The sequence below is a fragment of the Lithobates pipiens genome, unplaced genomic scaffold, assembly GCF_037356315.1.
Source record: "Lithobates pipiens isolate NorthernLeopardFrog02 unplaced genomic scaffold, aLitPip1_a1.2 Scaffold_22, whole genome shotgun sequence".
Classification (NCBI taxonomy): domain Eukaryota; kingdom Metazoa; phylum Chordata; class Amphibia; order Anura; family Ranidae; genus Lithobates; species Lithobates pipiens.
Window position 1 is genome coordinate 300,455,653 of NW_027507784.1, and position 23,206 is coordinate 300,478,858.

General features: G+C 41.6%; 1 protein-coding gene across 3 annotated transcripts in view; it reads left to right on the forward strand.

Annotated features, from left to right (window-relative positions):
• ABCA3 (ATP binding cassette subfamily A member 3) overlaps nt 1–23,206 on the forward strand; it is a 95,153-nt gene that overhangs the window by 66,704 nt on the left and 5,243 nt on the right. For all 3 annotated transcript variants that reach the window (XM_077449232.1, XM_077449231.1, XM_077449233.1), the window contains 15 exons: nt 3,100–3,250; nt 4,789–4,887; nt 4,981–5,164; nt 6,439–6,745; nt 8,138–8,411; nt 8,650–8,854; nt 10,700–10,919; nt 14,291–14,449; nt 14,583–14,740; nt 15,708–15,836; nt 17,282–17,476; nt 18,079–18,266; nt 20,286–20,456; nt 20,543–20,727; nt 22,261–22,334. In XM_077449232.1, coding sequence (XP_077305358.1) covers nt 3,100–3,250; nt 4,789–4,887; nt 4,981–5,164; nt 6,439–6,745; nt 8,138–8,411; nt 8,650–8,854; nt 10,700–10,919; nt 14,291–14,449; nt 14,583–14,740; nt 15,708–15,836; nt 17,282–17,476; nt 18,079–18,266; nt 20,286–20,456; nt 20,543–20,727; nt 22,261–22,334 — 2,699 coding nt within the window. The remainder of the gene's footprint in view (nt 1–3,099; nt 3,251–4,788; nt 4,888–4,980; nt 5,165–6,438; nt 6,746–8,137; nt 8,412–8,649; nt 8,855–10,699; nt 10,920–14,290; nt 14,450–14,582; nt 14,741–15,707; nt 15,837–17,281; nt 17,477–18,078; nt 18,267–20,285; nt 20,457–20,542; nt 20,728–22,260; nt 22,335–23,206) is intronic.

Sequence of the window (23,206 nt, forward strand, 5' to 3'; positions counted from 1 at the left end):
GGCTTACCGTTACCTTCTTTTCTCCTCACTTCATGTCTAAGCCCTTGTACACACGGTCGGACATTCCGACGGAAAATGTCCGATTGGACCGTGTTGTCGGATAATCTGTGTGTGTGGGCTCCATTGGACTGTTTCCATCGGTATATCCGACGGACAAAGTTTTAGAGCTGGGCTATAAACTTTCCAACAACATGATCCAATCGGACTTTGTCCGATTGTGTGTAGAGAATTCCGATCGGACAAAGTGCCACGCATGCTCCGATCAAATTCCTAGACCAAAGCTATTGGCTACTAGCCTGAACGTAGTCCCGCCGTAACGAAATAACATCATCACGTTACGTACGATCATTTTCCAACAACTTTGTCCGACTGTGTGTATGCAACACAAGTTTCGGACAAAATCCGACAGATTTGGTAGTCGGAATGTCCGACCGTGTGTACAAGGGCTAAGGGTGTCCCGTGGTAGATGGCCCAGTAACTCGAGAGACTGACAACAGATCCATTTGAATGGATTTTATTTGCAAATACGTAGACAATGAACAGTCTCTTAAATTGGGATCAGAGGGTTGGAAAGGAAGTTCGGGTACTCTTAGTGTCAAAGTCAAATATTGAACTTGCTTACTTTGACTGCATCCAGAGAATAGCCATTCACAACTGGATGTTCACTCAAGTTGGACAGTCCCTCTCTCACAAGGCCTAGCAGCCAACAAGGTGCTTAACTCAGGAACAAGTCTCTGCCACAGACGTTGTTGTAGAACACGTAGGAAAATTAAACTTCAAGAACACTCGTGGGATACCTGGATCTTTCAGCCAGCTTGGGGATATCCACAAGACCAGATTCTCTTGGGTACTTCAGCCCTTCCAGGCTCTTACTAAGAAACCAACCTGTACGTGGTCTTCTGAAGAGTCCTTCCCTGGAATGCATAAAGTCACTGGGTCTCTCCCAAACCGGAGACGGCACCCAAACACCTCAGAATCCTCCTTTAGTTTCCTTGCCTTGGGCTAGCCAGCCCCGAGACATCAAGATAATGTGGATCCGCACCCCAACCCATAGGCTTCCTGGGGGCTTGTCAGGAGGACCAGGACCATGAAGTCAGTACATCCTTCTGGACCGGAACACCGAAACATGTGACGTCTGCATCTTAAATACCCTCTCCCAGAAAGCACAGCAAGAGCGCCACTCCCACTGGGCGGGCTCCGAGAGAGAGTAACTTAAGCACCCAACCAGACCATAGTTCCATACCTGCCAGAAGAGACAGTGCCCCCTGTGGTCAGGCGGAACATCTCATAGTCCAGTCAGACTGATGCCGAAGTCCAAATTTAGACAGATTTAGGTATAAGGTATATTTAGGTATATAACCTTAACTTTGAAAAACGCATAGCGCATGCTCTTTTTAGGAATCAGCGCTACATTTACTTGATGCATTTTATTTTTAAGCACTGCCTGTTTATGTTAACCTTTTAAAATAAATTAAGGATATACAAGTCTGCATTTGTATAAAACAGGAGACTACACAAAAAGGTACATCAACATACTACAATACATAGAATTACATCTAAAAAAAATTACTAGCGCTACAAAAACAATCCTGCTATACGTCTCAAATTAAAATCAAAGTACCACCATAATGCACAAAATATTTTATTAAGAAACATAAAAAAATTAATCTATTAAACCAGGGCTCGACAAAACCCGGTCGCCAGGTCGCATTGGCGACTAGAAATAGCGACCTCGCGCCTGGGGCAGCACAGCTGGGGGTATCCTGTGTCTGTGGACCCCCCCAGCGTGATCGCGTCGGGCCGTTCCGCCGACGGCCGAAAATTTAGGCCGCGGCTTTGAGGCCTTCTGCGGTCCTATGATTCCTTATGGAATATGGCGCCCTCTTGTGGTCGCCGTTGGTATGACAAACCAGCAATGTTAATGAAGATTCCTCTGCCTCTATTAATTATATTACCTGCCTTCTTCCCTTTATTTAGAACCCCCTAAACATTATATATATTTTTTATTCTAACACCCTAGAGAATAAAATGGTGGTTGTTGCAATACTGTCTGTCACACCGTATTTGTGCAGCGGACTTACAAGCGCACTTTTGTTGGGAAAAATAATTTAGTTAATAAAAAAATAAGACAACAGTAAAATTAGCCCAATTATTTTTTATATTGTGAAAGATAATGTTACGCCGAGTAAATTGATACCCAACATGTCACGCTTCAAAATTGCACCCGCTCATGGAATGGCGACAAACTTTTACCCTTTAAAATCTGCATAGGCGACGTTTAAAAAAATTCTACAGGTTGCACGTTTTGAGTTACAGAGGAGGTCTGGGGTAGAATTATTGCTCTCGCTCTACCGATCACGGCGCTACCTCCTATGTGTGGTTCGAACACCGATTTTATATGCGGGCAGGACAGGGCGCGTTTAAAAATTATTTTTTTTTCTGCTTTATTTTAACTTTTTTTTTTCCACTGTTCTTTTAAAAAAAATGTTGTGTCACTTTTATTCTTATTACAAGGAATGTAAAAATCCCTTGTAATAGAAAAAGCATGACAGGTCCTCTTAAATATCAGATCTGGGGTCAGAGAGACCTCGGATCTCATATTTACACTAAAATGCAATTGAAAAAAAAATTGTCGTTTGAAAAAAAATAAATAAAATGTCCCTCTAAGAGCTATGGGCAATGACTTGGAGACGGGGGGGGGGGGGGGGGGCGGCGACAGCGCTGCTATCTTCCCCTCACTCGTCTCCATGTCAGGCCAGGGACAGGTCCGGATCGTCGTCACGGACCTGGCTCCTAACTTTTTAAGCTGACTCCTAGATTCCAAGCAAATTTGTCAACCCCTGTATTAAACCATTGTGTACATATAAAATATAGTGAACCTAAGCGGTGAGTTGAGAGTAAACCTAATATTAAATTGGTCACTCAAATGTGCAATAATTCTGTTGTGCCATGTTTTTTTTTATATTTTATTATACCTGATATCAGATTTCAGAATATATCCAAATGTGTTTTTTGTTTTTTTTAATGCTATAATTAAATAAACTGTGCTGAGTGAGTGTCAATAGGCTCTCCCAGTGTAATATCTTATTCTGTGTACAGGTGCTGGATACCATATGGTGATGGTGAAGCAGCCAAACTGTGAGGTGGAAGAGATCACAGAACTTATTACCAGTTATGTGCCCAACGCCATTCTTGAGAGCAATGCTGGGGCAGAATTGTCATACATCTTACCCAAGGAGAATACCAACCAGTAAGTGGCTTGTAGCAAAAGTTTAAGTATTACACCTACAGGTACAATTGACATTTATTGGATAACAATCCTCCTTTACAATAGAGCCAGTCTAACCAATGCCTCGGCATATGTTGCATGACCAACTAAAGGAGGGAATCAGGTTTCCTGTTTTGTTAGACAAGTTTTGCTTTTGTTAAACATATTTGAGACTCACAATTACCATTTTGCATTATACAATATAAGTGCATTGTTACAATAACTTGCTCATATAGTGTAAATCCACCTTTGCTGGAAACAAAAAAAAATACATGTATTTGGTTTTAATGGCACAATTCTTTTGCTGCCATTCATACTGAAACAGGCACATGGATTCCACTCACTTCCTACTTCCTGAATGCTGAATGAGATTGTTCTCCTGTGATAATCACATGATCGGTTCCTGTAATAGGAGAAAAACCTAATGGCAAAAGCAACGAGCCAACCACAAGCCGACCAATTTTTTTCTTTTCAGTACAAGTCAACTTTAACATTTTGTGGTATAGCAGTATGTGACTTGTTGTTCAGTTAAAGCTATTTCAAGCTGGTTGTTTTCTATGTGCCCTGGAAGGACCTGCGCTTACCCTGTGCAAAAGAGCGCAGTTCATTGCACATAGTGTGAACAAGTCTTAACCGGTTTCTCCATTCTCTTTAGTGCTGATAAACTTCTGAAAGATCACATATACAGCATATATGGAGTTAAAGTAATTCTAAAGGCAAAAAGGTATTTTACCTTAATGCAGCCTTTCCCAATCTTTTCAGAACAGAAGAATCCTTGAAATAACTTTCCAGTCTCAGGGAACCCCTGCTAAAACTTAATATCTCTACAACTCATAATACATTATTGTGATGGTCAGTGGGAAGAATGCCCCTTAAACTTGTGGTCATTGGGTAGAATCACCCCTTACAGATAGCAAAAAAGATCAATGGTGCCAGTGGGAACTTATCAGAGAGGCAGACATTGCTCAAGGAACCCCTAACAACCTCTGGAGGAACCCTAGTTTGAGAAACCCTGCATTAATGCATTCTCTTCACTAAGGTACAAAAACCTTTTAATAGTAGCTCCCCCACTGCCCTCCCTTAAACACTTACCTGAGTCCATCCCCGATCCAGCACTGTCCCGTCTGCAGCAGCTCTTCTCCCTTCTCTTCCCTCTCATAGGCTCTCACAGGCTTGGCTGAGAGCAGCAGCAGCCATTGGCTGCTGCTGCTGTCATTCAAATCCTGTGAGCAGAGAGTGGGGGTAGGGCTGAGCCATGCTATGTGTGTCTATAGACACATACAGCCTGGCTCACAATTGAGCCTGCATTTCTGCTCCCATAGCAAGCGGCACCCGCAGGCGACCACAGAAGAGGAGGTTCGGGGCTCTTCTGTGCCAACTTATTGCACAGAGCAAGCAAGTATGACATGTTTGTTATTTTACAAAAGTTAATATTTACAATCACTTTAATAGCTTTTTATGTAGAACACAACCTTCATGTATTATCTATCAGTATTTTAATTACCATTTGCTGTTTTTAGGTTTGAACAGCTCTTCTCTGAACTTGAGACCCGTAGAGGTGAATTGGGTATTGCTAGTTATGGAGCTTCTGTTACCACCATGGAAGAAGTGTTTTTGAGGTGAGATATTCTGCTTACTCTCCCTACTATCACTGTGTGATTACTGATCCAAAAACATATCCTTTGAAATGTAACTATCATTACATTATACAGAGTGGGGAAACTAGTGGACTCCAGTCTGGATATACAGGCAATCCAGCTTCCGGCTCTCCAGTACCAGCATGAGCGTAGGACTAATGACTGGGCAGCAGAAGAGTCTTGCTCCATGAGTGACTGCACTGAAGACAGCGGAACCCTTATTACTGAAGACTGCTCCAGCATCAAACTTAACAGTGGGGTAAGAAATGTGGATGCAGACTATTGCTTGGTATTTCACAAAGATTATTTATTACAGTCTCTTGCCAACCACTGAATCTTATAGGAGAACTACAGATGAAACACATCAATTTATTTTTGTCTTTGGATGTGCTGTTTGTTTTTCCTCAAGTGTGGCTTCTGCGACCAAGAGCGTTGCATGCTTGTACTTTTTAAACATAGAAATACCTAGGGAAACCTAAAAAATCCCCAATACTAAAAAACAAAAACAAAAAAAAAACAATTGGGTTGCCATTGCTGACCCCCATTCTGAAAATATAGCTGATTGGCTGTCTCTGATATCAGTCACTGACCTGAAGCAGGTATGGGGATCTGGAGGATCAGAATTCGATCTATCCGTCATACTTGGTCTGAGACAGTGAACATGTATTTTCAGAAGGAGAGGTCACCAATTATGGCTTCCATACATAATCACAGAACAAGTTTCCTTAAAGGTTGAATCTATTGGTTCATGAACTGTTAGCTGGCCACCAAAGCAAATGTATTAAGATTGTGTGGGTCTATTTTTCCAAACTTAAAGATAGCCATAGACATGAGGCTTAAAACGGTAGCAAACTGCACCGAAAAAACTGGGCCCCGGGCAGTTTAATTCACCACACACTAGCACATTATGACAGACTTGCCTGAAAACGAAGCCTTTCAGCGGTACGCTGTCACCGCTGTAGAAGCTTCCATCTTCACCCGGTCTTCCTTCAGGGTTGCTCTGGCCACGATGTCACTACTGCGCACTAGAGTTATGGCTGCGCCACAGAGTTCTGAATGGATGGCACAGTGACATCACCGGCTGCTGCAAAAGTAAATATCTCCCAGACTGTGCACGTTTAGGAGATATTTACTATAACTATAGGTAGGCCTTATTATAGGGTGCAGGTGCATTAGCTTCTTGAAAGATGTTTAAAACATTTGAAGATGGGGATAATGAAGTGGTAAAGAGGATCCTCTCATACCACCATGTAATCATGATTTACTGTGTTTGTGAACGGAACGTGTAAGGATAGAGATTTTGCTTATGTGTGTTTGGTGGCAAAGGTTCCGAAGCTGTCATCCCTACCTGCTAGTGACTCACTGATCTGAAACAAGTATGTTCATGTCAGGTGGTTGGACAGTCTCCTAACCTGTTCCTTTAAACATAAGCAGCTCCCATTTTTATATCCTGACAAGTTGCTTTTGGGCCCTTTTCTATGCAGTTTCATTTACCTAAATAAAATCAGTAATCCATATTTTATTTTTTTATAGATGTACCTCTGGTGTCAGCAGTTTTATGCTCTTTTCATGAAGCGTGCTGCCTACAGCTGGAGGAACTGGAAGATGGTGGTGGGTCAGTTCCTGGTACCATTGGTATTCACGACATTGGCTCTGGTAGTAGCAAAGACATTCCCTGGACCACAGGATTCTCCAGCCCTGGAAATTGGCTTGGCACCTTACGGGTACACAGCAGTGCCATACTCTCTTCCTCCCAACGCTTCCCTCTTCCTACAGAGCCTGGCAGAGACCTTTAAAGAACAGCTTGATGAACGTTATGTGGAGCCTCAAGAAGTAATAGGTAAGATTTAGGATTGCAGCTCTCTATCATATGACCTAGTTTCTCTTCTGTTCATTGAAAGACATAGCAAACTACATGATGAACAGGTTTGAAGTTGCCACCTGCCGGGGCAAGGCGTTAGGTGCAACTGAAGCTAAAAGTAAACCCAAGTAGTGGGCCGCTGCTGGTGGCCAAACCCACCATCTGCAACACATAGCGCAGTTTTTTTCCTAGGGAGTTAGTGCATAGGATTTTTTTTCTCCTTTTTTTTTTTTTTTTTTTTTTATTCAAGAAATTTATTATAAACAGATTATTTTTTTTTTTTTGTGGTCGATGGATTTTTGCTCTGGACAAAGAAATATCTTTTGTTCCTGCTGATGGATTTTTTTTTTTCCATCCAATACGGTGTTGGGTGACAGGTTGGGTATTATAGTTTTGGGTAGTTCCCCAATCTCTGCCATTAAGCGCATGCAGGTCCCCACTATGATGGGGGTTTGCTGCGATGACTCTATTGCTCCCTCTCGGTGAATGATTATGATGGTCAAACCTGGTCCTTCCATCACAGCATCTCATTTAAAGCAGACGACACCTGGATCAACATAGGATTGGAGATGTTTTGTTTCTTCCCCAGAGAGGCTTTATCGGTAGTGGACTACAAGTCCAAGGCTTGCCTCACCGAACCATGACTTCTCTCCTATGGTGGGTACTGGGTGCATCAGATATATGTAAGTATTCCCTTGCCCTAGGTGATTCCTTCTATTCCCCATATTTTCGGGTCACCAATCATACAGCGAACGATTCTTCTTAGGCAGATCTCCCATGAGGGATGGCCAAAGGTCAGCCCTTTATTTGAGTAGAGACTGTGTGTGCAAGACTGAAGGCGGGAAAAAAAAGAATCTTTAATATAGTCCAAATTTAAATTTATTCTGGCTCTTATATCATGAAAAGCCAATGCATTTTGGGGTTTAACAGGTCCCTCTTTATCAGAGATTGGTACTGTTGCACAAAGTGTGTACTAAACTGATACAATTTAAGGGATCTTGAGGATGAATTAATATGATCTGTCCAGATGCCACAGGGATAAGGGTTCACTCTGTTTTTTTAGTTTTTTTTAATCTCATCAATAAAATAATCCCTTTTAAAATAAACCTATTTAAAGCAGAGAGCAGATTTCACTCTCCACTGCACACCACAGTGTGATGCAGGCTGGGATATAGGGCATACCGTGTCCCACAAAGTTCTCTCTGTTTAACACTGCAAAGAAAACTTTATGATTGGAGGAGAAGCCATTCACATGACATGTCAAGTAACTGGTTTCTTCCAAGGACTTTTTCCATTCATTTTGATCCCAGGTTTATATGAGAGGGTTAAATTCTTTGATTTTAAATTTATATTATCATTGTCTTTTTTTAGGTGACCTTGATGACTACCTCCTGGCTAAGGCTACTGAAGAGGGAGCCCTGTTCGCAGAGCACTGTCTCTGTGCTGCAGAGATCCAGAGCGTTAACTCGCATGTCCGCATCATTGCACGTTTTAACAACCAGGCCTTTCACGCCGTAGCTGCTGCTCTTGCTCTGGTTGATAATACCCTGTTCAGGCTAGTTGCTGGCCCCAACGCATCACTTTCAGTGACCAACTACCCCCAGCCACGGAACACTACAGAAACTGCACGGGATCAGTTGCTTGAGTAAGTGGATAGGGAGCAAGACTATACCCTACCCTAGTGTAGTGTCATGTCTGCAGTATTCATGATTGTTCGGGAAAATGAGCTGTGTGGGAAGCGGTGGGGGGATTTTGGTTTTTATCACATTTAGGATTACAGTTTAATTGGCAGATGAAGCTAACTGCACTGCGTATAACAAACCATGCAAGACTGCTTGCAGTATTATTGCTTCTGCATTCAATTTGTTCCGTATTCCCTACAGGGCTCAGACTGGATTTGCCATTGCCATCAACCTGCTCTATGGAATGGCCTCTTTGGCCAGCACGTTTTCTCTGCTTCTTGTTGGAGAAAGAGCTATAAAGTCAAAACATGTACAGTTTGTTAGTGGAGCTTCTTCCTTCAGCTATTGGTTGTCCGCCCTGACCTGGGACCTGCTCAACTTCTTAATCCCATGTGCTCTGATGTTGGTAAGTGGGCTTTGCTGGTGTTTGTAGTCAAGGTTTACAATTGACATAGAGTGAGTCAGTTCGGTATAAGAGTGTGGAGGAATACTTGGATACATGGGTGTATTTTAATCCTATTTCAGCACTGCTCCTTTCAGAGCATTATATGGAAAAACTATACATTCACAATGTCATCCTATTGTGGTCAAATCAGAAGATTAACTCCAATATGGTATATTAAGCTTATTGGTGTAACAATTGCGCATTTTGTGCTGCTCTGGCCACTTTATCAGGCCAGTAAACCAGAGCAGTGGTCCGTTGACCACTCATGGTCCATGAGAAAATTCAACATTCAAAAAATCAAATCAACATTGTGACGGATGTATACTGCCCAATGTTATTTTCAGTGTTCTCCATGTGCGCCCATAGTCAGTACGGTCAGCGAGCATTGATACTTGATGCCTCATCTGTAGTTCACGGACTGTGGGAGGGAGCACTGAGCTTGAGCACATGACTGAATAAGGAGGTTAGATCCGATGATGAATCTGTGTAGGGCAGTAATGTGATACAGAGTGCGGGGGGTCGCAGAGAGCTGGAGCATTGTGTGTTTATATGGCATATAATTTCATGTTAGTGGTCCATGGGATTCAAAATTGTGTTTAGTGGTCCATGAGGTCTAGAATCTAGATCACTGAACTAGAATATGACATAACACACAGTTTGTAGACTTGTACAGCTGTTTTTTTTTTTTTTTTATCTAGTGCTGCAGTTTTCTTGTTTTAGCTGAGGTTCATATTAATGCGACTCTGCGAGTCCCATTTTACATAGGCATGACAGACCATTCATTTGAATGGGCTGTCATGTCTCCTGAAATGCAGTGAAAAGGTCATTGCTGGAATCGCAGCCCGCATGGGAACTGCAGTGCGGGAAAGATTTCCATTGCATGCAGCGTGCCATTAGGATTGACACCCGCATGCATCCAATGTATTTTTCTGTGTGGATGGTTGCGACTGCGGGAACAGGTGCATACCCACACAGATGTGAACCTAGCTTAGGTTTCCCTCCTCCTTACCCTGACCTCCATCATTCCCACAACTTATAGAGCTACTGTCTTGTTCTATGCTCCTAGGGAAGATTAGAACATAAAAAGGGAATGTAACTGATTGCTGTGGGCAGCATGAACATTTGTTTATTAATAGGGAGTTATTGATCCAGCACATTTTTTATTTAAGACAGGTAGCTGACATTTTTATAAACTGTAAACTGAAGCATCTGCTGCTTAGAATCTGCTCCATTAGGAATTCGGTTTTATTACTCTGGATCAGGAGTCTCCAAACTATGGCCCTCCAGTTGTTGAGTAACTACAATTCCCATCATGCCTGGTCTTGTCTGTGAATGTTGGTTTTACAATGCATCATGGGATGTGTAGTTCCACAACAGCTGGAGGGCCGTAGTTTGGAGATCCCTGCTCTAGATCAATATAGGTCATTAAAACTACCTCCAAGGTCCATTTCTTTATTTTTATTTTTTTATTTTTCGGAAATAAGTGATGATGGGTTAAAATTTTTGTTGTTAATCCCTGGTTAGGGAGATTCCCCCTCTCATTCAGTCCCTTTGACAAACGGAGAGAGTAAATTTCCCTTGATAGCGAAATAGACAGCATTAGAAACCTGGCAGGGTTTCTAACCCCTCACCACTTCATCCAAAACTACAAAAAAAGGTGTGATTTTAGATGCACTTTGTTTCCTAAGGCACCACATTGTTTTGCTTGTGCATTCCATATATTTGTCTCCATTACATGTTATTTTGCAGGACGTCTCATTTCCTGTTTGCTTCACATGTCTAATTTCTACTCATTTCCTCTGACAGGTGGTATTTCAGGCCTTCAAAGTCCGGGCATACACAGATGATCATCACCTGGTGGATGTCATATTAATGTTACTGCTCTATGGCTGGGCTGTCATTCCCCTAATGTACTTGTTTAGCTTCCTATTCACCTCCACCGCAACCGCATACACCCGACTCACCATCTTCAACATTCTGTCTGGCACAGCCAGCTTCTTATCGGTCACTATCATGAGCATTCAAGGTGGGAATGGCAAACTCTTACTGTTACATTTACCATACACCTGTCATCCATAGTAAATATAACAAATGAAAAATATTTAATGCCTTTATTAGTTTTGAGCTTGAAATGGTGATGTTAAGTCCCACATTCATCTGGTTCTTTGCATCATTTAATTATTACCTTTTTATAAGCTTTTTACCATAGTAGTGTTAGCAGATTTGTGCGAAACTCCTTACATTCAGGTTGATGTTTTGTTTTTTTGGTTAGACAGCAACTGCTTTTCTGGTGATTTGGAGTCTGGGTGTTCAAAATTCCCCTGATATTAATAATATTTTATCTTTATACTGTTTTAAAATGGTTTTTGTACATAAATTTTACATATACAGTATATGTCTTGTATTCAGGTGATAGCTTTAGTCATATATATATATATATATATATATATATATATATATATATATATATATATATATATATATATATATAATAATTTGTTGGTTTTAGTGTTGGGGAATATGAGGCTTTTATATAAAATATTTTTTTTTCCTTTTTTTTTTTTACATTGCTTGGTAAATGTGACGAAACATCCCTACACTCCGCTTGAGTGCTTTCGTCATATACCACTTCCTCCCAGTCTGAATATAGATATCAGATATTCCAACTGCTCCCAAGCACAAAACAAGACGAGACTTGTTTCACTGCTGACATGGACTCTCTATTAGAACCAGAATACAGTCTTTTTATACACTTTTAACACAAGGGGTTAGATAATTAAGTAGGGCTGCTCATGGATACTCCCCCCTCCCCTATAGCAACAACTTAAAAAACAATTACATAATTAACATGTTAATTAAGACAACACTTAAGGCAGCCTAGGTGACCAGACAGTCCGTCTTCGCAGGTCAATGTGATCAGTTCTTTCAATGACCATCTACTGTTCAGAATTAACAACCAAGAATAGTCTTTGGGCAAATCCAAGAAAACCTTCTCACAAAGAGCACCGTTTCCCCAAATGCCAGGGCCCATGATCGGTGGGCAAGAGGCTAACATTCAGTCCCCTCCAAAAGCCTCTGTCCTGGCTATGTCTGTCACAGTAACTGTATGTGTTTTTATGGCTGGTTAGCATAACAATAAGTTTGAAGAGAGACAGCGCACATAGCGGGGAACTCCCAGTCCAGTTTTCAAAATCCTCTTTCAGACACTCAGGCTCAGTGAGTCCTTACACACTACAGCAGAAACAAGTAAAAGGATTGAGCCGGCAATTCTGTAGTCCATATAGTGGTTTTAATAGTTGGTTACAAAGAGTGACAAGCAAAACAACTGACGTGTTTCTGCAACAGCCTTAGTCGTAGCATGTATGGTGAAAACTGTTGCTGAAATGTGTCAGCTGTTTTGCTTGTCACTTTTTGTAAACCAGTTATTTAAATCGCTATATGGACTACAGAGTTTCCGGCTCAATCCTTTTACTTGTTTGCATAACAATAAGTTCCTATAATTTTATGTTTCAAATTTTATATATAAATATATAGTATATCCATTGTTTTTATTGTTAGTATATATGGATGAGATTAGATCCAGTGTATATTATATTACTAGCCATTTTGCATCCTATTTTATAGATTGTATAGATTTATAGATTGTATTGTAGAAGTATTGCTGTTTAGTTGGGCATGAGAATAGGTGGACAGCTGTAACAGGTCCAGTGCTAGAAGATTAATTTCCTCTGTCCATGTAATTATTTATGTGCTGCCTTCGTAACAAGTCATGAGGTGTGTATTTTAAAGCATGATGCATCCTAGGACCTCCTACCTCTAAGGAAGTCCATTAGGGACACAGTGTGTCAGGTGGAGAATGTCCGGTGATGTCGTCATGCTGTTTGCTTTGTAAGCAGATGCAGTCTATTTTCTGCACTGTAGGAGGCGTTTGACCACATTGGTATTGCAGTTGGAGGGGAAGTCAAGAGGAACATGGTTCCTCTAATGTTTCCTGGGTCACTGGGGAAGAAATACAATTGGACGCTGCTACCCCATATGACTCTGACAGCCATCTTGGGCCAGGTAGAGCCTATTTAAGGCCCTGACTCCCAGGCTTTGTGCTCATATTGCATGTAGTAGTGTAGGGACAAGTCAGCCACCTGACAGGGACAATGATTAGTGGCAGGGAGAGATTCCAGTTGAGTAGGGAAATGATAGAGGCACCCCATTCTTCCTGGAAACCTCCCAATTTGGGCAGAGACTGGCCACGCTGCATTCCACTCCTCAAAACCAGCGCTGTTGGCATTCCAGAGACCTGCTCTACTACATATAGCTTTGCATCCTGTGAGTGTTCCAGGTCAGGTGCCATCCTGCCAGGCTTGTTGTGAATCGTTGAACTTCTACCTTAATATAAGTTTTGTGTCTGCAACTGGACTCTGTGTGTTTACTGCCGCCATACCATGCTGCACCTCTCCACAGGTCCTATTGAGTGCCACTGCATTCACACAGGCAGACAAACAGTGATAGACAGCTTCTCATAGGACTTGTTTTATATGCCGAATTATTGTCTCCTAATGTGGGGGTTGTTGACCACAGATTTTAAATAAAATAAACATACAATGAGCACTATGGAGTTCTTTATTGTGTTTTGAGCTATGCTATACTTCTTGTGGAGGAGAGCACTGGAGGCAGTTGCAGAGGAGTGCTGTGAAATCTGGTGTTATACACATGCTGCGTTTGACCGTCTGTGATTATAGAGGTCCGTCAAATTAGGTGGGAGTACACCTTTAAAGCACACTGAAGGTGGAGGGTTTTGGGATTATGCATAAAGAGTGTAGTTCTGACACATGAGAAGGAAAGGATTTGCTTGAATAGTGCTGTAAAGTGTGTGGAACCATTTTAAAAAGACTGGTACAAAGTGTGGGGACACTAAAGTTATTTATTGCTGGTGGTTTTGTTATTGAATTTGTTTTATTGCACATGAATGTTGGTGGACATCATCTTTTACTGTTTCTCTAGTTTGGATTTTCAAATGCATTTTTTTTTTGTATTCGCACAATACGTCTATTTTATGTATTTACAGTGTGATTAGTTACTTATTTATTTATATGACATAAGCATGCGTATAGTGATTTGTAATGTTCTAAAAAAAAATATATATATATATATATATATATATATATATATATATATATATATATATATATATAATATTTTTTATTTTATTAATATTTTTTTTAATAAGGAACAGTGCTGTTGCAGTACTGTAGCACATTCATATCTAAAAAAAATGTTTAAATATATATATATATATATATATATATAAGTAGCACACCTAGGGTAATTTGTATTAATCTTTTTATTGTAATGCTTTGTGTCCAATCATCATTCATACTCTATTTGTAATTCTGTTAACAGCCCTTGGCATGGTTGACCTGGCTCAAACCCTGGACCTTGTGTTTTTGGTGCTTCCTAATTATTGTCTGGGACGAGCATTTAGTAACTTCTACCAAAACTATCACTTCCTGCAGTTCTGCACTTCCTCTATACCAACTGAATTCATCTGCAAAGTGCTGAGTGAGTAATGAGCATCTTTTACCTTTCATGAGCTCCTGAGCTTAAAGTACCATTTGGAAGTAGCTGAAAATTTTAAATACAGTACTATGAGTCAAGAATAATTTCAATGATGTAACCATCATATTCCTTCCAGACATCAGCTATCAAACAAATTACTACTCTTTCTCTCAACCGGGAGTGGGTCGTTATTTGACATCAATGACCGTCCAAGGCCTGACCTTTCTGTGTCTCCTCTTCATTATCGAGAGCCGAATCCTCTGCCAGCTTTGGCAGTTTAGACGTCGTTACTGGGTACAATACATTTCATTTGTTAAAGTAATATGGATTGATTAATGATTGATTAAAATACCGTAGATAATTAACTGGTGAGTATAGCTAGTAAAGTCAAACAGCAATAAGGTGATTGCTCCCTGCACACCCAAATCATAAGTCTGCCCATTTGCTAGTGTCTTCCTTGTATAGTTGGTCAATTGTCTTACTTCTTTTAGAGGGGAAACGGGCTCCCAACATATACAGTACACTGGCGGGAGCAAAACATTGGTCCTACGAGCATTGTCTCCACCCGTGCATTATGAGACACTGCAATTTTGCTTTCTGTTTTTTAGGTCAAATTCATATGTTCAAAAAACCTGAAAAAAAAATCAAATACATTATTTACAAAATGCCTTTTGTGAAGTATGGTCATTTGAAATGCATACACTACAAGCATTTTGTTTAAAGAATAAGTAAACCCAACATGTTATATTCATGATATGTGGCTGATGTACCATGTGCTTTTATAAAGAAGTATCCTGTTTTCTTTGTATTGCTCCTTTGTGTGAAATCCCCTGTCAGCCCTCCTTTCTATTCAAAACTTACCACACTAAGCAGAAGAGCACAGGTGGTCAGTTCTCTAGCTATACTGGGAACTCAGCCTACTCTTCCCCAATTCTCAGACTTGTTCTGCCAACCCTCCCCCCCACACAGCCTTTCACTAGAAACATCATTGTGCTGCTGTTTCTTCTACCCCAGCTCTTATGGAGCTGAGAACAGAGGGAATGTGATCACTCATAAAAATGCATTTTTTTGCATACACAAATGTTTTGCCTTTTATTTCTATTCTGAACTAAATGTGTCATTTTACAAGGTGAGGGTTACATACACCTTAACCCGTCTTATTTCTTTAGAGGCTGAACAAAGTACGTATACCTTGCATCTGCCTTAATTTTGTTGCTAATATCATAATCCTGTATCTCTCTCTACCTTCTGTTTTTATCAGTCTGCACTCCCGGAATCTCCAGTCTCTCCCCCAGAAGACCGAGATGTAGCAGACGAGAGGAAGAAGGTGTTGGAGTCTCCTGTAGAGCAATCGCTCAGCAGCCCTTTAGTTATCAAGGAGCTCAGTAAGGTGAGACCTGGGAAGGGTTTCTGACAATTCAGTTAAAGAAAAGTAGTTTATTTAAAGTGGAGTTCCACCCAAAAGGGGGAGCTCTGCTTGTTTGCCTCAACACCCATCCCCCCCCGGCCACATTTTGCTAATTTCAGGGGGGAGCAGGTACCTGATTTTGATAGGTACCCACTCCCACTTCTGGCTGAGCTAATGGCGGCAAACTCAGCCGGAAGTTCAACCCCCCCCCCCTCCTCCTTCCCCTGCCCCTGGGCCTTTCACAAAGCACAGAGCGCTTCGCACATGCGCAGTAGGGAACCGGCTGTGAAGCCACAAAGCCAGTGCTGGTTTCCCTTAGCTGAGGTGGTGGCAGCAGCACCCAAGAGCTGATTGAAAAATCAGCTCTCGGGTGAAGACACCACTGGATTTGTGGACAGGTAAGTGTCTTAATATTAAAAGTTAGCAGCTACAGTATTTGTAGCTGTTGACTTTCAATTTTTTCTGAAGGAGCCTGGAGCTCTGTTTTTTTTTTAAAATCAATGCAAATGTGTCTTTTAAAGGTTCTAATTTATCCAGATCATGATATACAGTAGCTATTAGGCCTCTATCACATGGGGCTCAACCACTCGATGGACTCCGCTTGCTCAGCGGGGGATCGCTCCATTGATCTCCGCTGAGCAGGCGGATGACAGGTCTGTCTCTGCTCACTGTGCAGGGATGGACCTGTCAGAGCCCCGCTGTTCTATATGGGGAGATCGGATGACACCGGACAGACCTGTCCATTTTCATCCGATCCGCTGGATGGATGGCGATACTCTGTTTTGAGCGGATCTTGTCAGATCGGATAGCAGGCAGGTGTCAGCAGACACACATCTGCTGACATCTGCCTGCCCATAGAGGTCAATGGGTAGCCCACTTGGATCCGCCTGAAAAACAGACACGCGGATCCGAGCAGGCCAATCGCCTTAGTATTTAGTCACATTCAACTGGACATTTCCTGCAATGTTAAGTGTTTGTACAAATACTTCTATGTCAATATTACAAGTGCAGTTAAATGTCACCAACTACTACTAACTAATGCAAATGTGACTTTTTACCTTCGTCCAGCTATTGTATAAAAGCTGTGTCCATCCCGTGTTTGCATGAGTTTCAAAGACATATTGGTACATTAATTGGCCACCTCTCACGTAGGCTCTAGTGTGTATTCATTGGGTATGGTCGTGAGCTCCTCCAGGGGATGGGGAATGATGTGAATCGCTCTAGGTACACTGAAAAGCATTAAGTTATACTTTATGTCAGTGTTCTATATGGGATATGGGAAATGTATTATAAGAGATCCAAAAGGGAATGGACTGACTCCTACAAGTAAAATAGAAAAGCCTTATAAGTAAAATTGCATATTCTGAGTCCTATCTAAACAAAAATAAAAATATTGATCTCTAACTTGATATAATCTTATTTTTAAGGTTTATGGTCGGCGTGACTTCCTCCTTGCCGTTGACCGCATGTCTTTAGCCATAAACCGAGGAGAGTGCTTCGGTTTGCTTGGATTTAATGGAGCTGGTAAGACAACTACATTCCGCATGCTGACTGGGGACGAAACTGTCAGCTCAGGGGATGCATATATTGATGGACACAGTATCCTGCGTAGCATGAAGAAGGTGATTTTAATCATACAAAGCGTGCGTGTGTGTGTGTGTACCAGATCTGATGCTTACTGGGAATGATTCCTAATTCTGAGTCTTAAAGGGAAATTATGGTATATACTGTCTTGTAACAAACACATATTTTGAGTTTTATTTGCAGTGTTATCGTTTAGTCATTTTTTACGTAGATTTGACTTGTTTTTTAGTTTTTAGTTTTTTTTAATATGTGAATTTGAAGGTTAGCCATTAGAGGCAAATCTGTTTTTTATTGCAATCGCTCAACCTCCCTTCCTTATATTAACTGACAGTATCAGTTACACCACAAGTAGTGTAGTTGTAGAACTGGCGCATTGTTTTCACTGGGCTGGCAACAAACGTGCATTGTGAGCATGTACAACCACTGTGTAGCACTACAAAGCAGGAAGCCGAGCTTGAGTGCGTAATGAGTAAATATGGCTACCCACGTACATATGTAATAATAAACTGTACTTAAAAACAAGATGTTGAAAGTCTTAGCACACATTGATAGGATTATCACATCAAGTATATCTCTTTCAAATCTATATCTGAAATAATAGACTGTACATTATGTGTTTTTGAACACTTTAATTTCTTAGGCTCAACAGCGGATTGGCTATTGTCCCCAGTTTGACCCCCTGTTGGAGCACATGACTGGTCGGGAGACTCTGTGCTTGTATGCTCGTCTGCGTGGTGTACCTGAGACCTACATCACCAGCTGTGTGGAGAACATGCTGCGTGGTTTGCTCCTGGAGGCTTACGCCAATAAGCTGGTGCGGACATATAGGTGAGGCACTTGTGATGGATAGTACAATCTATGATCTATACCTGTGTTATACTTTGGAGAGTGAGTGAATCCCAATCATTGTATAGTACTATTAAACCTGAAGAAGAGCCTATATAGAGACATAGAAAAGTGACAGCAGAAAACACAGAGTAGTCCATCGAGTACCCGATTTATATTTTTATTTTTTTTGTTTTGCTTTTGCTTTTGTTTTTTTTCCTTTTTTGTCAGAGTTTAGATCGATGTTTGAAGCTATTTACCGTTGACTGGCTCACTACCTCTGCTAGAAGTTTATTCCAATCATCAACTGCCCTTTCAGTAAAATAATACTTTCTAAGATTAGTTTTGAACTTTCTCCAGTTTGAGCTCATGTCCCCCTGTTCTCGATTTTGGTTTCATATTGAAAAAACTGCCCTCCTTAACCTTATTCACCCCCTTGATATGTATTTAAAGATTTCTATCATGCCTCCCCTTTCTCTTCTTTCCTCCAGACTGTACATATTAAAAGAGAAGTTCGGGTTTTGTTTAAAAATTATACTTACCTAAGTGGATGCTGCATCGGTCCCCCATCAGATCTAAGACTAATAACCGTGCAATCAAAGACCGCTGATCACTCCGTTCTCACAGCTCCGTGAGCAGAGAGCTGGTGACTGTCTGCTCTGCATAATGACTGGCTCAGGCTCTCATCGGCTAATTGAAAGGCTGAGCCAGGTGGAAGTCCAGGGTTGTGGGTGGATCCCAACTCGATTGTCGCGATTTTGCCCCAGCCTGGACATCAGCCGGCAACAGGCTGAAGTCACTCTCAATATGTTTTATCCCAACACCTTTTACCATTTTTGTTACCCATCTCTGGACTCTTTCTACCTTATCAATATCTTTGTGTAGGTGAGGTCTCTAGAACTGAACACAGTATTTTAAATGAAATCTCGCTAAAGATCTATATAGGGGAATCAGAACCTACTTTCTCCTGCTAGTGATGCATCCTAGAATTCTATTCACTTTTCCCCACTGCCTGGTCACACTGTTTGCTTATTTTGCAATCTTCTGACATAAGTACCCCCAAGTCTTTTTCCTCTGCAGTGCTAACACTGTACCCCCAATGTTGTACCCTCTCAAGGGGTTTTATAGGTGAATTATTTTACATTTAGAAACATTGAACTTCAGTTTCCACTGAATTGACCAATTTTTCAGCAATGCCAAATCGTGTTCCATGTTACGGACCCTTCCAGAGATATCAACCCTATTACACACAATTGTATCATCAGCAAAAAGACATACCTTGCCCAACAAACCTTTACTTATATCACTTACATACAGATTAAATAGAACAGGACCTAGTACAGAGACTTGTCGTACACCACTAGCGACTGGTTTCTGTTCTGAATGAACCACCCAAGGGTTAAGTCCTAGCTTGTACAACTTTTGTATTAGATCATTATGTGGAACTGTATCAAATGCCTTTGCTGAAATCAAGAAATTATATGTCCACAGCACCACCCTTGTCCAATACATTGGTCGGTCAGAAAATCCAGTCAGGCATAAGGCCTCAGTAAAGCAATGCTGCTTTGGGTCATGCAAGTTGTGTATTTTTAAGTGATCAATTAACCTTCTTTTCAGGAGTAATTCCATTAGCTGATGATGATGTTAAACTCATTGGCCTGTAATTGCCAGCTTCTGTCTAGCTGCCCTTCTTGTCAATAGATATAATATTAGCTGTCCGCAATCATGGAACTTCTCCTGTTAGAAGAGATTTATTAAAAAATCCATTTACTTGTCCAACAACTATACCTCAAAGTTCTCTTGAATTCGGAGATGAATACCATCAGAGCACATTGCTTCATTATAATGTATATGTAATGAGAATGGCTGCCCTCATGCTCACTGGAACCCCGGAAATCTCTGTGCAAATTTTGACTTTCTTAAAAGGGTGAAAATACTTTTCCTTTGAGTCCCTCCTCATTTTCTTTCCTGCTACCTATGCTACTATTGGTTACGCTATGCCACCCATTTTTTTTTTCTTAGTGGTGGAAACAAGAGGAAGCTCAGTGCTGGCATTGCTCTGATTGGAGGTCCGCCTGTCATTTTCATGGATGAGCCATCCACTGGAATGGACCCTGTAGCTCGGAGGTTGCTGTGGGATGCCGTGGCGAGGACACGGGAAAGTGGGAAAGCTGTGATCATCACTTCTCATAGGTGAGAATGTTGTAAATTACTGAATGATCAAGTGTAAGATGAATCCTATAAATCCTATTGCAAAACCTATTTTCTCTTTCCTGTAGCATGGAAGAGTGTGAGGCCCTTTGTACACGGCTCGCCATTATGGTAAATGGTCAGCTAAAATGCCTCGGTAGCCCCCAGCACCTAAAAAGCAAATTTGGCAGTGGTTATACATTGCTTGCCAAGACTTCCAGAGGAGAAGATGACCTGAAAGCCTTCAAAGAATTTGTAGAGGCTGTCTTCCCAGGTGAGTGTCCAGTAGCAGCAACAACAAATATTTCTTCTGTTGCTTATGATGCAAGGGTTAAAATGCCATGTGCAGCAATATGGAGACATTGGACCAAGGCTCACTCACGTAAAGGAGCAGCTTAGCTCTCCTGTGGTCCAGAACACCCCACCACTGAATAGTGCTATTGCTACCTGTAAACCGAGCCACACTGTTGATTAATGTACTGTTCTAGGGGTGTTGGACCACATAAAAGCCAGGCTGCTGCTTTGTGTAGGCGGGCCATCATCCACTTTTGCCATTACCTTATCATGTGAGCCTTCCCTAGTAGGCCCCAATGAGTTTCTATGACCATCATTAGCAGTAACTAATACACAGATGGGTTAAACTTAAGGACTGGAAGGATTTACCCACTTCCTGACCAGGCCATGTTTTGCAATAAGGCACTGCGGCGCTTTAACTGACAATTGCATGGTCGTACGATGTTGTACCCAAATGAGCTTTCTTTTTGTGGTATTTGATCAGCTCTGCGGTTTTCATTTTTTGCACTATAAACAAAAAAGTGCAACAATTTTGAAAAAAATGTTTTTTTACTTTTTGCTATAATAAATATCCCCAAAAAAATTAAAAATAAATGTCTTCATCAGTTTAGGCCAATATGTGTTGTTCTACATATTTTTGGTAAAAAAAAATGCAATAAGCGTATATTGATTGGTTTGCGCAAAAGTTATAGCGTCTTAAAAATAGGGGATAGATTTATGGCATTTTTATTTTTTACTAGTAATGGCGGCGATCTGCGATTTATTTATTTATTTTTGTGGGACTGCGACATTGCGGCGGACAGATGGGACACTTTTGACACATTTTTGGTACCATTTATACAGCGATTAGTGCTACAAAAGTGCACTGATTACTGTGTAAATGTCATTGGCAGGACAGGGGTTAACACTAGGGGGCGATCAAGGGGTTAAATGTGTTCCCTGGGAGGTGTTTCTAACTGTGGGGAGATGGGACTGACTGGAGGAGGAGAGAGATCACTGTTCCTGATCACTAGTAACAGCAGATCTCTCTCTACTCCTGTCAGAACGGGGATCTGTCCGTTTACATTGATAGATCCCCGTTCTGGCTCTCTGACACTCTGTGGAGTGATCGCAGGTAGCTGGTGGACATTGTGGCCGCCGGCCACGCGCATCGGCTCCAGCGTCATGCGAGCCCCCTATCGCTCTTAAAGTGGCCGACGTACTCCTACGCGATTCGCCCAGGAGAGCCAACCTGCTGCAGTAGGACGGCGGCTGGTCCTTAGGCGATTAACTTGGGCAATCCCTTCTGAAAAGAAAATGAAGGTTCAGCCACACACAGCACATCATTACACAACTTAGGTCAGTCACACAGAGGACCAGCTTTACATGTTAGTAATTGTGTCACTGCTCATCTTTCTTTGTAGATATCTACTCCAAACAAGTATATGTAGGCACCCTAACCATTTTTAAAGATCAATTTTGACTGATGAATTGTTTTCTTTAACGCAGCCCTTTTTCTTTTTGCCCCTTGCAGGCAGCCTGCTTAAGCATGAGCACCAAGGTATGGTTCATTATCACATAACAAATCAGAAGCTGAGTTGGGCTCAGGTAAGACAATGTGTAGTTATTGGCTGCATAACCCCCAGTATTTTTCAAGTTATACTTCAGTCCATTTCCTTAGACTTATTATTTTTAAAGTGATACTAAAGTCTTTCTTTTTTTTTTTTTGTTAAAAATAACAAACATGTCATACTGGTTTTGCACAGAGAAGCCCAGATCCTCCCCTTTTTGGGTCCCTCTTTGATGCTTATTGCCCCTCCCTCCTGTGGAGTACCCCACAGCAAGCAGCATGCTATAGGGGCTCCTGAGCAAGCCACAGCTCCCTGTGTGCATTCAGACACAGAGCCGTGGCCTGGTCCTGCCCCCTTTCTCTTCTCATTGGCTGACTGGCTTTGAATGACAGCAGCGGGAGCCCTTGGCGACGCACTGCTGCCTCAGCCAATGAGGAGGGGAGTCCCAGGTAGCCGAGACACTACTACAACATTGCTGGATAGAGATGGGGTTCAAATAAGTACTAGAGGGGATGAGGAGGTGCTGCTGCACACAGAAGGCTTTTCATCTCAATGCATAGAATTCATTAAGGTAAAAAACCTTCTGCCTTTACAATAACTGTCTGTTACATGCAACCCAGCAGGCTGAATGAAAAAAAATTGACAGATCACTGTACTAACACAAGCAATGTTAGTACAGCGATCTCCCCACTGGGCCATTGTGTTCTGATAGGGGGACTGCCCCCATCCCCCACCAGAACACACTGATCAGCGCTTGCAGCCATTTGCTGATCTTTGGTAGACAGGCTGCCGTACACACAGGCCAAGTGTTGGACAGTTTCTTCTGAACCGGCCGATATTTGGCCCATGCGTACCAGCCTTTACTCTCTGTGGCTTTGAATCATGTCTAGTTATTCCATGTCCCTTATG